Source organism: Rana temporaria, chromosome 8 (assembly GCF_905171775.1).
Source record: "Rana temporaria chromosome 8, aRanTem1.1, whole genome shotgun sequence".
Classification (NCBI taxonomy): domain Eukaryota; kingdom Metazoa; phylum Chordata; class Amphibia; order Anura; family Ranidae; genus Rana; species Rana temporaria.
The window spans coordinates 51,944,749-51,961,755 of NC_053496.1; the positions used below are offsets into that span (position 1 = coordinate 51,944,749).

At 41.8% G+C, this 17,007-nt stretch overlaps 1 protein-coding gene across 2 annotated transcripts in view; it reads left to right on the top strand.

Annotated features, from left to right (window-relative positions):
* Positions 1–17,007, top strand: part of MYOF (myoferlin) — a 517,119-nt gene that overhangs the window by 436,031 nt on the left and 64,081 nt on the right. For both annotated transcript variants that reach the window (XM_040361780.1, XM_040361785.1), the window contains 2 exons: positions 11,535–11,633; positions 13,593–13,718. In XM_040361780.1, coding sequence (XP_040217714.1) covers positions 11,535–11,633; positions 13,593–13,718 — 225 coding nt within the window. The remainder of the gene's footprint in view (positions 1–11,534; positions 11,634–13,592; positions 13,719–17,007) is intronic.

Consider the following 17,007-nt stretch of genomic DNA (forward strand, 5'->3'; position numbering starts at 1 on the left):
TAATCTATGGCCGGCCTAACCTAATCTCTAGGACCCCAAATTAGTAAATGAGATCCGATCTTCATTCTACTTGAAATCTAAGGGCCAGATTCACAGAACAGATACAAAGGCGTATCTCCTGATACACCGTCGTATCTCTTGTCGGAACTATGCGACTGATTCAGTTCCTCATAGATAGCCCTAAGATCCGACAGGTGTAATTGACTTACACCGTCGGATCTTAGGATGCAATACTTTGGCCGCCGCTGGGGGGAGTTTGCGTCGTATTCCAGCGTCGGGTATGCAAATGAGGGTTTACGGCGATCCACGAAGGTTTTCGCGTTCGTTACGTCGGCGCAAAGTTAGGTGTGCTATTAACAAGGTGTAAAATTACTCCACCATGTTAAAGTATGGCCGTCGTTCCCGCGTCGATTTTGATTTTTATTTTTTTCGGCGTAAGTACGTTACGCACGTCGCGATTCACAAACACGTCGGGCCGCCGTAATTTTGCGCAAAGCACGTCGGGAAAATTGCGAACGGAGCATGCGCAGAACGTCCGGCGCGGGAGCGCGCCTAATTTAAATGGTACATGCCCCAGTTGAATTGGGCGGGCTTGCGCCGGACGGGTTTATGTTACAGCGCCGCAAGTTTACAGGTAAGTGCTTTGAGGATCAGGCACTTACACTGAAAACTTGCGGCGGTGTAACGTAAATGGGGTACGTTGCACCGCCGCAGTTGTACCTGAATCTGGCCCTAAGTGTTTTGATTGCTATGGGCAAAAACTCCAATTATGGTCGGTTTTAACAAAATGGCACTGCTGGTACTAAAAGAAGAAAATTGGTTGCCCATTAAAAAAAAAATTGGGGAAAAAGCCTCTGTAAAAGTGTGTGGCGACGTCTCACTTTGATCCGGATGCCACTCGCGGCCTTTTCCCAGGATCGCGGCGAGCTGCGGACAGGATGTTTTAGGCGAGGCCTCGGCCTAGTCTGCAGAGCGCCGGTCCTATGGAACAAAAAAAATAAAAAAACATCAGTGGCTGCCGTGCTGAGCACTCTTACTGATCTATCTGCCGAGCACTCTTACTGATCCATCCCCGCTGACTCTGGAAGGCCTACGAGTCCGGGCCATGTCCACCTTCCCAGCCAATACCCCACTTGTCGAGGCCTGACTCAACCTATAGTCCATATTGTCACAGCTGATTTCAAACATGGCTCAGAATGGTATATACCCCGAACATGCCACCTTCTGTATGATATATGTAAAAAAAAAAAAAATCATAGATATGGATGCTTTTGCCTAAATAAATTAAGTCATATGGGTTCATTTAATTATTATACAGGATTTATACAGGATTTATATAGCGCCAACAGTTTATGCAGCACTTTACAATATAAAAGGGAGACAAAACAGTTAAAATACAATAAAATACAAGAGGATTAAGAGGGCCCTGCTCAGAAGAGCTTACAATCTAATAGGGTGGGGCAGGTGGTACAAAAGGTTGCAACTGTGGGGAATGAGCTGATGGAAATGGTAAAAGATTAGTTGGAGACGTGATAGGCTTCCCTGAAGAGGTGAGTTTTCAGGGATCGCCTGAAGGTAGCAAGAGTAGGGGATAGCCGGACAGGTTGAGGTAGTGAGTTCCAGAGGCTGTTCCATTTGCAACAGGACTTTTCCTTGGCTGAGTGAATGAGGTGAAGCTCTGCTGTCTTCCATCATCCAATCCTGGGAAAATAAATATACAGGTTTTTTCCCTTTTTGCATATTTTTTGCAAAGTAATGTAAAACTCCCTTGCAAATAAAATAAAAAAAAGACTGCTTTCAGTAAATTAACCCCAACCTCTTGTTTCACTGTATGTTGCATTAAAAAATAACTGTTTAAAATAATATGTTACAGTTCATGCAATAAGTTTCTGACCTGAATATTGAACCAAAAAAATGTTTTGCCCATAGTTCTCACTTTTGACACTTATGATGGTAAGAAATGGAGAAACAAGTTGAAAGTTTCACTGGTTATATTCCAGTTTGCAGCTGTTAGTTTTTGCCTGGAAACCGGTCCAGATAGGCTGCAGAATAGGCAAGTACATCGATTTTAGCTTTACAGGGTTAGATAGATTAGGTTTAGAATGTGGCAGAGAGCAGGTATAGAGAGTTAACATTCTAAACCTAATCTATCTAACCCTGTAAAGCTAAAATCGATGTACTTGCCTATTCTGCGGCCTATCTGGACCGGTTTCCAGCAGTGGAAGCTCTGTGCAGGAGAGGACAACAACGGCTGTGAAATGGCTTGGAAGTAACATCACCCATAGACTTACTATGGGGCTTCAATTGTCGGCTGCCTCTCTTGCACATGCCTCCACACTAAAGCCGCAGTTGACAGCTGATGTGGAGACTGGACCGGCTGCAGAATAGGCAAGTATAGCTAGCTATTTTTGCTTAATGGGGTTAGATAGATTAGGTTTAAAATGTTTCAGAGAGCAGGTTTAGCGTTTGGTTACATTTTGTCTTGACTTCCACTTTAAGTGAATGCCAGGAACAGAGCGAAAATGTACCTTTCTGACTGCAGTGCATGCATATAAGCTGTGTATAGGGTGCACTAATCAGGGGTCTCTGGTTATCATTAGCACAGCTTGGGCACCTGCTATGCAAGGATTTTAGAGCATGTTTTCTACCAACATTTACTAGAATGCTTTATGATTGTGTACTTGTTGCATTTTGCTGAGGTCGTCATTCTATCACTAATCATACATGTGGATGTGCGGCACCAGGGAATTCCTCCCTTCTCTATCCAGTCCCTTTTTATAGGGTCTGTACAACAGGGGGTGGGAAGGATCGGACATTATGTGACCCATGTGATTGGCTGTCACAATGGCCAAATAAGCACGTCCTGCCGGCTACCATTAGTTAGCAGAGACTGAAAGCGGTCTTCGACAGTTTACCGCCACACATACTGTATGTGTGTGTATGCAACAGGTAATTAGTATTATTTTTTATTATCACTATTAAGCTGCCCTAAAGTAGTGGATGCTATAATCTAATGGCAAAACTATTTCTGATTTAAACTTGCAAATCTAGTTCTCTCATCTCTCGATTGCCTAATGGGTGAAAGCACTTAAAGTGGGAGGAGGGAGAGGCCATGGCTGTCACATCGTGGGTGTGTCTGTAGGGTATAAGTACTGGGAATTAAGCCATTTCAAGCTAGGCTCTGAAGGTTTTCGAAACGCATCAGCCTGAGGGGGTTTCATCCAGGACCCCCCCCACTCCCAGGTTCAGTGATTCCACCAATTGATGAGAGAGAGCCACATTTGTGGCCTGACTAGTGTGTTATTAACTTATGTTTATGAGTAGACCTCTTTATGATTTTATTCATATCTTTTAATAAATCAGTTTGGATAATGCACTTGGCCAGTGCACCCTCTTTTATTTTTATATACTTAGGTGTTATTTTAATATCTTCCCTATACAACACTATCAAGGGGCTTACTTATGGGTTAAGCCAGCCATAGACCGTTTGAATCTTAGCCTGTTCAGCAGGAAATGGGCAAGATTCAAACCGTGTATGGGCAGGCTGAATGTACAAAGTTGGGTACAACCAGCCTGACGGATTTTCTTTGTGATTACGACTAGTGGCTGCTATAGCCGCTGGCAATAATTGCTGTCTTCTCCCGGCGGAAAAGGCTTCCAAAGGGAGAAGATAATGGCTCAGCAGGAGGGATTCCCCTGTCGGCACTGTCTGTGTTGATATGGGGGGGGGGGGGGGGTGCAAATTTATTTTGGTCTAGGGCCTTTCTTACTCTTTGACCAGGGATGGGTGTTTCACTAACTGGTCCCCATGTGTACACTGCCTGCAAACGGTTGCTATACAAGTGTATGTGCCACCTGACTTGAATGTAGCAATCCCCACCAATACTAAAGGACAGAACGGTAAGCTTCGATATGGCAATGTTTTCTATGTAAAAAAGTTAAGCCACAGGTTGCCATGGTGACTAGAAATGGCATCCTGGCTCCTGAGCTTTTGTCAGCCCATTCCCTGCAGGGATGCACAATTTATCTCACCAGGTAGTTTTTATTTGTACTGCAAACAGCAGGGCTTACTTGCTTCCACATACGCCGGTAAGGTGCAACACAACCACTCTCCCCCCCCCCCCACCATCAAATCTTTCATTTTATGTTAAAAAAAAAAACTGACTGTCTCCTACTTTTTTTTTTTAGCTGGCTCCTAGATTCAAAGGAAATTTGTCGAGCCCGGTTTTAAAATGGTGTTTACCAAAAATAATCTCTAAAATCCCTCTGCTGCTTTGTAGTTTAGCATTACCAATTCCTTAGTCGGCTCACTGGACATTTGGGGCGATGCTGATTCCCTGTCCAGTGGGAGGCAAAAAGATGACCCAGGAAACTGAAATGGTGAACCAGAAAGATGAATGCTTAATCACAAACTACTTGTGTCACCTGTCTGGCTGCGCAGCGTGAGAAATGTGTTAGTCTGTATAATATTACAAATCCTTTTACAGGTATAACTTTAAACATGCATGCATTTTAGCTGTGCATTCAGTTTGCAGTTTTATTATGTTCCTGTCCTTGTTGGTAACATACTGCTATTGGACTTTTGTGGTGCAAATAAGAGTTGGCAAATAACCAAAATTATTTTTTAAATAGAGAATAGAATGTACTCTTGATATACAAGGTTGTGGTTTAATTTCAGGAGACTTATATTATCCTTGACTTTTCAAGAGATAGAAAATAAGCTTGACATTAACACGCCAGCTTTGTCATGACAGAGTCCTTTTGTTTTTTGCTCATGTAGAATATATGGATAACTCAAGCTGTGACCTCCCCAGTTGCTATGTACAATGTATACATGAGCTGGTTTCTTGGTTTTCTCAAAGCTTCTACACTATACACCATTATTTATGGCAAACCAAATGGTGCACTACATTTGCAGTCCAGTGAACTCGAAGGCTGCCAGGAAATTTTAGGGAAGATACATTTACTATTGAGAATTAAGATTTAAAAATAGTCTATATTCTAAAATGATTCCTATAAATACATAAATAAACCTTGTGCCAGAGAAGCCGCTATCTTCTGCATGGACATGGATGATATTCATAAGACCTTGCAATTTCCCTGCAATGTCTTATTTTTCGAAGTGGTTATGGTGGTCTTCTTCCACTGCTAATAAAATAAATGTTGGGACTAATTCAGTCACAGAACAGCGTTTAAAACAGAAGTGGGTTAGTGGAAAAGTGTGTGCTGTCCTGTTTATCCTGAAAAACAAAACAAAAAGTCCCTTGCTGACCAGGAGGCCCTTCTATCAGAGAATTGTGCTGGAAATGAGAAGACCCAGAGGGATGTCATACTTAATGGGAGAAGAGACAAAACAGGGAGAGGAAGTCATGATGGTAAAAAAGTAATAATGAACTTGTCTAAGGGACCCTGTCACATGCTAAGTGTTCTAAAGATCCAAACGTGCAAACAGCAATATATAATAAATATATATAAATATAAAGTGCTTTAAAAAGGAAAAAAACCTTGCTGAGAGGGAAGAATCCAGCAAAGGCTCAAATGAAGTGCAATAATGTGCAATATGACACCAACTGTGTCGCAGAAAAGCAATAAGGCTGCATTCACAATGTAACGCGGCGTACACGGCATATTTTGCCGCGGTTTGTTAACTTTTTTTTTTTGTTTACAAATCATTTGCATTGATGTCTATGCCGAACGCCGAAAGCCGCCTGAAAAAAAGGGTCCGGGACTTGTTTTCAGGCGGCAGGCGTACAGCTTTTCGGCGTTAGATGTGAACCATCTCATAGACATCAATGCAAATTCGCCCCTCCAGCGGCACGAGCGTCGCGCTTCAGGTGTATATACGCCTAGGTGTGAATGCAGCCTAAGAATCAAACTAGAAAATGAAATCAAGCCTACAAAGATAAGTCTAGTGCAAATGAGTGAAAAAGCTGGGAGAGAGAAAAGCTACCGCAGACCGGGAGGAGCGGAAGGACTACTAAGACGGCGCTGTACACGCTGTGTTATACTTATACCGCTAGCTATATATTTTATATTCAATTTTTGTTCACTTTTTATGGATTAAAAGTTTACTGTAAATACTACACCATTGGAAGCCTATCTCCTCCTTGCTTGCTACTTGGGTACTGGCTGGAGTTTCTTGCCCCCCCCTCATCTTTCCCTTTAGGCGGGTGACCAGTAGAGGGATAGTGGTGAGAGAATAGAGGACATCACACAACAGGAACACCAGTGGTATATAGCAGAGGAGAGTGGGGATAACCGATGTGCTTGATTTTATATCTCAGAGCTGAGAGTTCTGGGAGACCGGTGTAGGATTTTCACTATGGTTCAATAATCCAATTGAGAACTAGATATGTGCATTCCCGTTATTTTCGTACGAAAATGTTAATTTTTGTACCCGCAGAATAATGTGTACATACGAAAAAATTAAAGCACCAAAATACGAAAACGACGGGATTAAGAATGAGCCGCATAACGAACAACCGCAAATACGAACGAACAAACCGACGAAAATACGACGAAACGGCAAAAGAACGAAAATTACATCTATAACAAAAGATTTGCATTCTGTATCCTGTTTGAATCCCCTCTCTGCTCGTATCCTCAGCCGTATGTTCACACGACATCCACAACAAAAGATTTGCACTCTGTATCTTGTTTGAATCCCTTCTCTGTTCGCACCCTCAGTCATATGCTCATATGACATCCACAACAAAAGACCCGCACTCTGCATTTTGTTTGAATCCTTTCCCTGTCCGCATCCCCAGTCGCATGCTCACACGACATCCACAACAAAAGACCCGCACCCTGTATTTTGAATTCCTTTTTTCTGTTCGTATTTTGGATTCAACAGAATGCAAATCTTTTGCCACAGATGTCACACGAACACACGACCGAAAACACCAAAAGAAAAAGGACCCAAAACACAGAATGCAAATCCCTTGCCACAGATGTCATTTTCGTTTTTTTGAATGGGCAGTGAGTGTAGTTAGTGAAGCAGCTTCTCTTTTGTGCTGAGTAGTACAGTAAAGCCAAATAAACTTTTCTGTGGATTTTCATCTGAAGGGAGATCAGTTGGCCAGACTTTTGAACCCAAAAATGGTTTTCTGATGGAGTTTAAAAACGAACAAATTTTCTGAGAACGAACGGAAAACGATAGTTTTTATGCTTGTTGTTAAAGTCCGACCAAGTGTATGGGGCTTAACAATAGTTAATATGGATGAGCCGCGTGTTGAAAGTGCCGCGAATCCCGCGATATATTTACGAAAGTACAAAATGACAAAAATCCTTTTTCTGTTCGTATCTTCAGTCACATGCCCACATGACATCCACAACAAATTGTTATAGATGTCACACGAACACACGACCGAAAACACGAACAGAAAAAGGAATCCAAAACACAGAATCCAAATCAGTGACGAAAATTCACGAAAATTATTGTCTAACAAGTAACGAACATGAATTAAACAGAATAACGAACCATCCCGCGTGTACGATAATAAAACAGTAACGAAAATACGAAACGATCGGAATACGAAAAAATCTCGTCGTACGAAAAACGAACGGGAACGAACAGGAAAATGGGCGTCTTACGAAAAACGAACGGAAACGAACCTACGGAACGATACGAAACAGAACAAAAAAAAAACGATTTTTTTTCTGTGCACATGTCAATTGAGAACACACTACGGATTGGCAAAACATTACTCCATAGACTTTTTGAAGTATCTGAGGATTGGATTCCCTAATTTTTGTCCATTGTATGGGACTTCTCTAGAATGTATCCACCCATCAATTCTCATTGCAATATTGAACTATTTTGCACACTTGCACATGTTTATTGCATTTTGCACATTTGCACTAGACTTATTTTTGTTGGCTTTATTTCATTTTCTAGTTTGATTCTTATTGCTTTTCTGCGACACAGTTGGTGTCATATTGCACATTATTGCACTTCATTTGAGCCTTTGCTGGATTCATCCCTCTCAGCAAGGTTTTTCCTTTTTTAAGCACTTTATATTTATATGTATATTATTATATATAGCTGTTTGCATATTATTTCCTTAGCACAAGATCATTTTAAGATTTATATTATGTATGTGTAAGGTTACATAGTTATAGTTAGTCAGGTTGAAAAAAGACCATCCAAACAAAACAAAAAACACAGTACAATCCCATACACCCAACTCCATACCCACAGTTGGTCCAAAGGAAGGCAAAAAAAACAGCAGAGCATGATCCAATTTGCTACAGCAGGGGGAAAAAAGATTTTGCAGCCAATTGGCTCACAGCTTCCAGTCACTTTCATTCACTCATTAGTAGCGCGAAAGACCCTTTTTCATACAAGGGTTCCAAAGAGGTGGTACATGCAAGAAGATATGTTCAACTTTGTGCAGAACTCTCTTCTGCAGTTGAGAAAATGTGTGCTTATGTTGCATTGCAAGAACATCGCGATATTTCAGGTGTTGGGGAGCTGTTAGAGCATGGGAAACGCCTAGCGTAGTGATGATCATTTATAGCCTAACTTGACAGCTGGAGGGAGTAAAATGACCCAAGATGAAGTCCCTAAACAGAAATTATTGGCCTCTGAGTGTATACAGTAGTGTGGTTTAAATTCATGAATCCTAAGAGTGGCAGAATATAATTGGGGGGGGGGGGGGGGGTGATCAGAAAAACATCTAACTTACATATGTTATCTCTGTGTTTTAGCCACTTGACTGGGGTTCCAGTTTAATCAAAGTACAACCTTGTGCAACAATCACCAGTAGTATTTATGGTAAAATGTACATAAAACTTTTGGATAAGTTGTACAGTAAAAAATGCACCTTAAGCCGGGCTCTGGGCAATTAAATCTGCCCAGTTAGGACAGCCAGGCAACAAGCTGATGGAGACCAGTAGCTGCAGCCTTGTTAATTCTCTCATTGGGGAAGGTGGTCCTTTCAGAATACTACACTAAATTTGCATCAAATTCTGCTTGGAGTCTCCATATTCATTTGAATAGCATGCACTTACAATGTACATTTAAGGAAATAAATTCCTGAATGTGTTTAGTGTCCCAGAAGAATGAGCGACAGTCAGTCAGAAACTGGGTTAGAATCCCCCCCCCCCCCCCCGAGTTGTCATGTCTAGTATTTGGCCGATTTAAATTCATGGAGCAGAAACTGAATCTGACTTGTTTGTTTAGGTTTCATGAATTTCATATGGCAGACTGGCATGACTTTTGGGTCTGATTATTTCCTTAGTTCTTGTTCAGATTTGGGATAAACAATCCTGTGTAGGACACATTTTCAGGCATGTTTAATGACAACTGAGGATTAGGAAGTAACCGGAGTAGCGAAGTCTTATCTGTTGGCAGTTTTTAGTCAGCGGTAAATATTCAAGATCGTAATTTATTCATTGTTTCCAGGGAAAAGTAACCCAGGAAGAACGATGATATGCAGCAATTGTCTCTTCCCATTTGCTGTTTTTGTTTTGGTGGTCTTGGGAATCTAAAATAGGCAGCCTCAGATAGTTTGCTAATTTATATTCTATGATAATTAGAAAAAAAAAACTAGTATCAGTAATCTGGAGCATAAATGACTACTGGTAGTTACTTTTGTCTGTCTTTCTGTTTTTGGAAGTATACATATACCAGTTCAACTTCAATATTATGAATCAAAAAGTTAACAGGACCCCAACACAGGATGGATCTGTGGGTGCCCGTATTAGTGCAGTGCCTAAGCGTTAATTTTTCAAAAAGTGTTGTAGGTGGAGAAAATGTACTTTTTAGGCACCAATTCTAAAAAATAGAAAGTCATTTTATTCACAACAAAATTCATAAAAAGAAAAAAAAATGGTATATAAAAACTGCATATAGGCTACAGTAACAGCTAAAAACACATAAAAAATTTGGTCAAGAAGTTCAACTATTGCAAGATAACAACATTTTGAGCACTACATGTTTCGCGAGAATCACTTCTTCAGGAGCCAATGTGATTTCAGTTAGAGTATAAGACTGGAGCCTTCAAATAAGTTTAATTGTTGAGCTTTTCAGTAATATGTTTTCATCTGCCCAGAAATCCCGGGTGATGTGGAAAGTAACGGCATCAATTTTATATGTAGATCCACGAATCTATACACTAATCCATAGGATGAGTTTAATCAGATTGTATAATGGACAACCTGGTTTGTGAAAATTAAAATCCGTCAGCGCTTATGATGGAGCAAGGATCCTCCGGGTGATGGAGTCCGCAGATGGGGGTAGTGCCCCCATCTGCGGACTCCATTACCAATTTTCAAAGTGTTTTTAGTTACTGTAGCCTATATGCATTTTTATATACCATTGTTTGTTTTTGTTTTTATGAATTTTGTATTTAAAGTTGTGAATAAAATGACTTTCTATTTTTCATAATTGGTGCCTAAAAAGTCAATTTTCTCCACCTACAACTTCCGTTTTAGCCTGCTCCCCCACTAAATAGATAATATACAGTGAATCCAACACTGTGAATAAGTGGGGTATTTTTTTTTTAATTGGCTAGTTTATAATACCAGGAATGTTTCCAGCAACAAATTATCCAAATCTACCTGCTGAAACTTGGCAAATTTCTGTCAGGCCCCATACACACGGGAGGATTTATCCGCGGATACGGTCCAGCGGACCGTTTCCGCGGATAAATCCTCTCGAGGATTTCAGCAGATTTTAATGCGATGGAGTGTACTCACCATCGCATTGAAATCCGTGCCGAAATCCTCTGGCGATGACGTGTCGCGCCGTCGCCGCGATTATGACGCGGCGACGGGCGCGACGCTGTCATATAAGGAATTCCACGCATGCGTTGAATCATTGCGACGCATGCGGGGGATCCCTTCGGACGGATGGATTCGGTGAGTCTGTACAGACCAGCGTATCCATCCGTTGGGATGGACTTCAGCAGATGGATTTGTTGAGCATGTCAGCAAATATTCATCTGCTGGAAATCCATCCCAGGGGAGATTTATCCGCGGATAAAGATCCGCTGGCGTGTACACACCATAGGATCTATCCGCTGAAACCCATTTGCTGGGATTTATCTGCGGATGGATTCTATGGTGTGTATGGGGCCTTACTGTTGGCAGCAATGTTTCTGAAAGCCATAAAATAGTCCTGCAAGGCCGACTGTTGCAGCTTGCAGTTTATCCATCTTTACCTGCTATTTCAGTGTTGGCAGGAATTTCTGCCAGACTAAAGTTTATCAACTCCTCATTAAAGAAGAGCTACACTAAATCAGAGCACCACAAAAAAATAGAATTTCTGGCTTTGGCCATCTAGAATAAGGGCAGTTGATTCACGTAGCAATTACTTCCTAGAGTCCATCTGGCCTTTGATCAAGCATGCAAGGAGGGTGTGCTTAGCTGAGAAACCTTCTCCCCTCCCGAAGACTCCTGGAATGTATGAAATATGCTATACTTTCTGATCTATTTACTAATGCTAACAGTTGAGGGAATGAAAATGGCCAATGTGTATTGAGAGTGACGGGTCCATGTAATCTAATCACTGATCATTATTTTCTTTACAGGTGGAAGAAATTGTGGACTGGTGGAGCAAATATTACTCATCAGTTGGAGAACATGAGAAATGTGGCCAGTATTTGCAGAAAGGCTATGACACCTTAAAGGTACATACCTAGGGGTTTTAGACTGGTGGTATAATGCTCTATATTACAGATTAATTGCAGTCAAAATTTTTTTTTTAGTTTGATAGAGCAGGAAAGGCTTGAGCCACTGTCATTGTTTAAATGCCATTTGTGTCCCCTTTGGGGCTATTTTCTTTCATTTTCTGTTCTGATACCTGCCACATAAAACAAAATTCCCAAACCTTGTGTTGGACATGTATAACCAATACCTCCACAAAACGGTAACTGAACCTCTCTTGGCAACTATGATCATCATCATCCTCTCTTGTTGATTTAAGAATATACCTATATGGTACTAGGCAATGCTTCAGTTAATATGAGATAAAGCTTTTCTATGTTGGACGGGTGACACAAAATGGAGGTCTAAATTAACTGTTAACAGACTGGCATGTTTTATATGTATTTTTTTTTTAAAGTGATGTAACAATAGGTGGCAACTTTAAATCATTAAGTAGTTTAAGTCAGTGCCGCTAATGTACCAACCAGAGCTTTATTTATTTTTTGGCCACTCCCCCCCCCCCCCCCCATCGGCCAAAGGCTTACTTTTGATTTCCTGTGACCCAGAGTCTGCTGAAAGTAGGCTATTGCTCACCATCAGCTGACATGGCAGAGCCGCTTCAGGCCCTGGAAGAATCCTGTTTTTTTTTTTAAAACCCACACTTCTCTTTTAACCACTTCCCGACTGCCGCATGTATATGTACGTCCCCACAGAATGGCACGTACAGGCAAATGGGCGTACATGTACGTCCTTGCCTTCTAGCGGGTGGGGGGTCCGATCGGGACCCTCCCACTACATGCGGCGGTCGGATTCCCGCAGGGAGCGATCCGGGACGACGGCGCGGCTATTCGTTTATAGCCGCTCCGTCGCGATCGCTCCCCGGAGCTGAAGAACGGGGAGAGCCGTATGTAAACACGGCTTCCCCGTGCTTCACTATGGTGCTGCATCGATCGAGTGATCCCTTATATAGGGAGACTCGATCGATGACGTCAGTCCTACAGCCACACCCCCCTACAGTTGTAAACACACACTAAGTGAACCCTAACTCCTACAGCGCCCCCTGTGGTTAACTCCCAAACTGCAACTGTCATTTTCACAATAAACAATGCAATTTAAATGCATTTTTTGCTGTGAAAATGACAATGGTCCCAAAAATGTGTAAAAATTTTTCGAAGTGTCCGCCATAATGTCGCAGTCACGAAAAAAATCGCTGATCAACGCCATTAGTAGTAAAAAAAATTAATAAAAATGCAATAAAACGATTCCCTATTTTGTAAACACTATAAATTTTGCGCAAACCAATCGATAAACGCCTATTGCGATTTTTTTTACCAAAAATAGGTAGAAGAATACGTATCGGCCTAAACTGAGGAAAAAACATTTTTTATATGTTTTTGGGGGATATTTATTACAGCAAAAAGTAAAAAATATTGAATTTTTTTCAAAATTGTCGCTCTATTTTTGTTTATAGCGCAAAAAATAAAAACCGCAGAGGTGATCAAATACCACCAAAAGAAAGCTCTATTTGTGGGGAAAAAAGGACGCCAATTTTGTTTGGGAGCCACGTTGCACGACCGCGCAATTGTCTGTTAAAGCGACGCAGTGCCGAATCGCAAAACCTGGCCTGGGCATTTAGTTGCCTAAAGGTCCGGGGCTTAAGTGGTTAAAGTCCCATTAGTTTATGGTGTTGTGGGGGATATAATAATTTGGGCATGTTGGTACCTTTTTAATAGTGGATTAACAATCCATCCTTATTTAATTTATTAAGGAAAATATATTAAAACAAATAATCTAGTCTGTTCCATTCGGTTTCACTATCTGTATATGTTAGGTCTTTTATGGGTGTATTTGACCTCTAGTATCCAGTCCGAACATTCACTTATTTTTTGACATCATGTACAAGAAGATATGTTTCATTACTGTCCCAATTATAACTTTTACAGGTGTATGACACTGAGCTGGAGGAAGTTCCCGAATTCCGTGGCCTTACAGACTTCTGTGAAACATTTAAGCTTTATAGAGGGAAGGCTGACGAGCGTGATGATGCTTCTGTCGTTGGGGAATTTAAGGTAAATAGTGACATAATTTTGATGTATGGATATATGCAGTACCAGGACAAGGTCATCCGGTGTCCAGGACGAAGTTGGCACATTGCACCTCACCCCAGTGGAGCAAAATGTAATGTTTGTGGCATGTGCTAAAATAGTGCCAACAGCTGTGGTACACTGCAGCAAACTGAGAAAATTGTTGCTGTGTAAGTGGAAGTAATCTTTGCCAGTGGTGTTGCTAACAAACGATGGTGCTGCATCAGTGGGGAAAAACTGCCACTAGATCGTTGAAAGCGTGAAGGGGAGGTGAGCTCTGGGGGGGGGTACAAAGCAATAAAGGGATCTAGGAACCTTTTGAGGGAGGAAGGGGTGCCGAAAGGGCTCTAAGGCAGTGATCATCAACCCTGTCCTCAGGGCCCACTAACAGGCCAGGTTGTATGTATTACCTTGGGAAGATACAGACTAGAATACTGCAATCACTGAGCAACAAATGATATCACCTGTGATGTATTTCAGTTATCTTGCAAACCTGGCTTGTTGGTGTGCCCTGAGGACGGGGTTTATGACTACTACTCTAAGGTGTTGCTAAGATGTGCGACGATCATTGCTGCCCCTCAGACTCTGAAAAGCCATCTGTAGCAGAGGGTGTTTGATAGGCACTTAGGATATTTCACCTCCTCGCTGCCAGTTTTAAACCACTGACCCATTGCTTTGCAGTCAATTACATGCCGTGGCCATGATGCAAAGCATTGAGCAATGGCATGTGTACAGCCCTGAGCAGCTGCCTTGTTCTGGGTATGCCATCCGGAGTTTGAGGGGATTTCTCAATCTCAGCGATTAGCTCTCCTCCGCCCCTTGCAGGCTGGAGAGGGGAGAAAGCAAAATCCTCTCTCTGGCAGAAGCTGGTTGCAACTTCTGAGAGGAGTAACACTGCAGTACCTCCTGTCGGTGAGGAACAGCACTAGCAGTCACATAGTGACTAGGACATGTGTCCCTTCTGCCCACTTCTTGTCCCTGACACTGGATATATGGATACTAACAACCCTAAACCTTTTCGGTGTGTGTTAAAAAGTAAAATAAAAAAATGCACCCACAAAATTCTAAAAAAACAGAGCTGCAGTGGTTGCGTTTTAGACATTTAATGCTGCTTTCAGGGTGCTGATGCTGTGGAGAAATGGAAAATGTGTACCTCATTTGCCTTGGCATGAATTGATTGAAAAAACACCAATGCCAGTACCATGGACAGAGCTTGAGCTAGCTCAGACTTTCATATAACTTTATTGTTTTTATTAGGTTTATGTAGGGGAACAGAGGAGGGAGTATAAATGGCTAAGATACATTTTTTAGGTATATGGCCACATTATTGAAGCACTACACCCTGCATAAATACCAATATTATTCAGAGCTAGTGTTTATATTTCCAATACCTATATAGAAATTGGGACACTTGACAGGTACGTTTTCTCAGAGTCCATGGCTCCATTAAACACTGAGGAAAACGTGAAAAGGGTCTAACCAAGTTCTCCACACGCTGGCTCAATACAAGTCTACAAAATATTTAAATGTAACCCATTATATTTACTTGTATAAAATATATTTTTTATTGCCATCCATCATAAAATAGTTGAAAACCACAATCGAGAATCTAAGAAAATTGTGCAATTTTTAGATATTGTGGTCTTCTCTAATTTTGTGAAAATAATAAAATTAAAGTGCACTGTTGGGCTTAAAAAATGTATATGAAGTGCACCCCCTAAGGCGCTGCAAGTATAATGGGATCCCCCACCCTGCACAGCCAGGCACACAGAATTTCCACAGGCACGCAGTCAGACAACAGTCCAGTACTTTTTGTTGTTTACTTGAGGTATTAGAACTTGGATGGGGATTGGTAATTATAAGATACCCACTTGACTTGAGAACAATTTCAGAGACAACTTCTCCTATATACAATCTGTATACACTCCTCTGCCTCCTTCAGCACTCGCTTGTTTGCAGAAATCCTCTGGCACACTGACATTTAATCTGACACAGCAAAAGCCTGTTAAAGGGAGGAACCCGAGGCCCCTTGGTGTATAGCAAAAAAGTAATTGTCCAGCATACGTCCTTATGAATGAATGAATGAATGAATGAATGAATGAATGAAAAACTTATAAAGCGCGGCGCATGCGAACTGAATCGCTTCTGGGCGCTAGTTGTTCGTGTCTCATGACATCAAAAGAGCAGAGTTTTGATCTGTCTTCTGAAAGTCAGGTGGTTTTCCTCCAACCGAATGCTGGTTGGTAAAGCGTTCCATAGTCTAGGACCCTGAAAAGCAAACCTTCTTTCTCCTTTGGACTTGTATTTTGTTTTTGGTACCCTGACCAGATTTTGGTCGGTGGATCGCAGAACGCGATTCGAATTGTGAGGTTCTATCTTGTCGCAAAGATATTGCGGAGCCTTCCCATGGATGCACTTATGTGTCAGGCAGAGTGCTTTAAATGCAATTCTGTCTTTTACTGGCAGCCAGTGAAGGGTTCTCAACGAAGGTGAGATTGGTTCCCATTTTTTTTTCCCAGTCACCAGTCTGGCGGCCGTATTCTGAACGACTTGCAGACGGGAGATTTGGTACTTTGGGAGTCCGAGGTATAGGGCGTTAGCATAGTCCAGTCTGGAATTCACAATTGTTCCCACCACGACTGCTACGTCTTCTTTGGGGATAAATGGAATAAGTCTGCGTAATAGGCGCAACAGATGGTGCGCTCCGCTGACTACTGACCCTATTTGTGCATCCATTGTCATGAAGGTGTCGAAGATGACCCCGAGACTTTTGACTTTGGAGCTAGGGGTGATGATTTGGCCCAGAATGGGCGGGGGTGTCCAGGTTGTTGCCAGTTGACTCTTTCGGCTGGCGTGAAACATAAGGAGTTCTGTTTTTGAACTGTTGAGTTTAAGATAGCTCTTTGTCATCCAGTTTTCTATCAAAGAAAGACATTTCTCTAAACTGGGATGATGATCCTTTTTGTTGCAGATGCGAAAATACAGTTGCGTATCGTCTGCATAAGAGTGATAGAGTAGTTCTTGGCTACTGATAATATCAAAGAGAGGGCGAAGATAGATGTTGAAAAGCACCGGTGACAGGGGGGATCCTTGGGGGACTCCACATGACACCGTGCGCTTTTCCGACGTGAAAGAACCCAATTTAACTGTTTGTGATCGGTTTTCAAGAAAGGAAGAAAACCATGGTAAATCGGCTTCTGCGACTTCTGCTACCTTGGCTAGTCGCATCAGTAACAGTTTGTGGTTTACCGTGTCAAAGGCTGCGCTTAGGTCC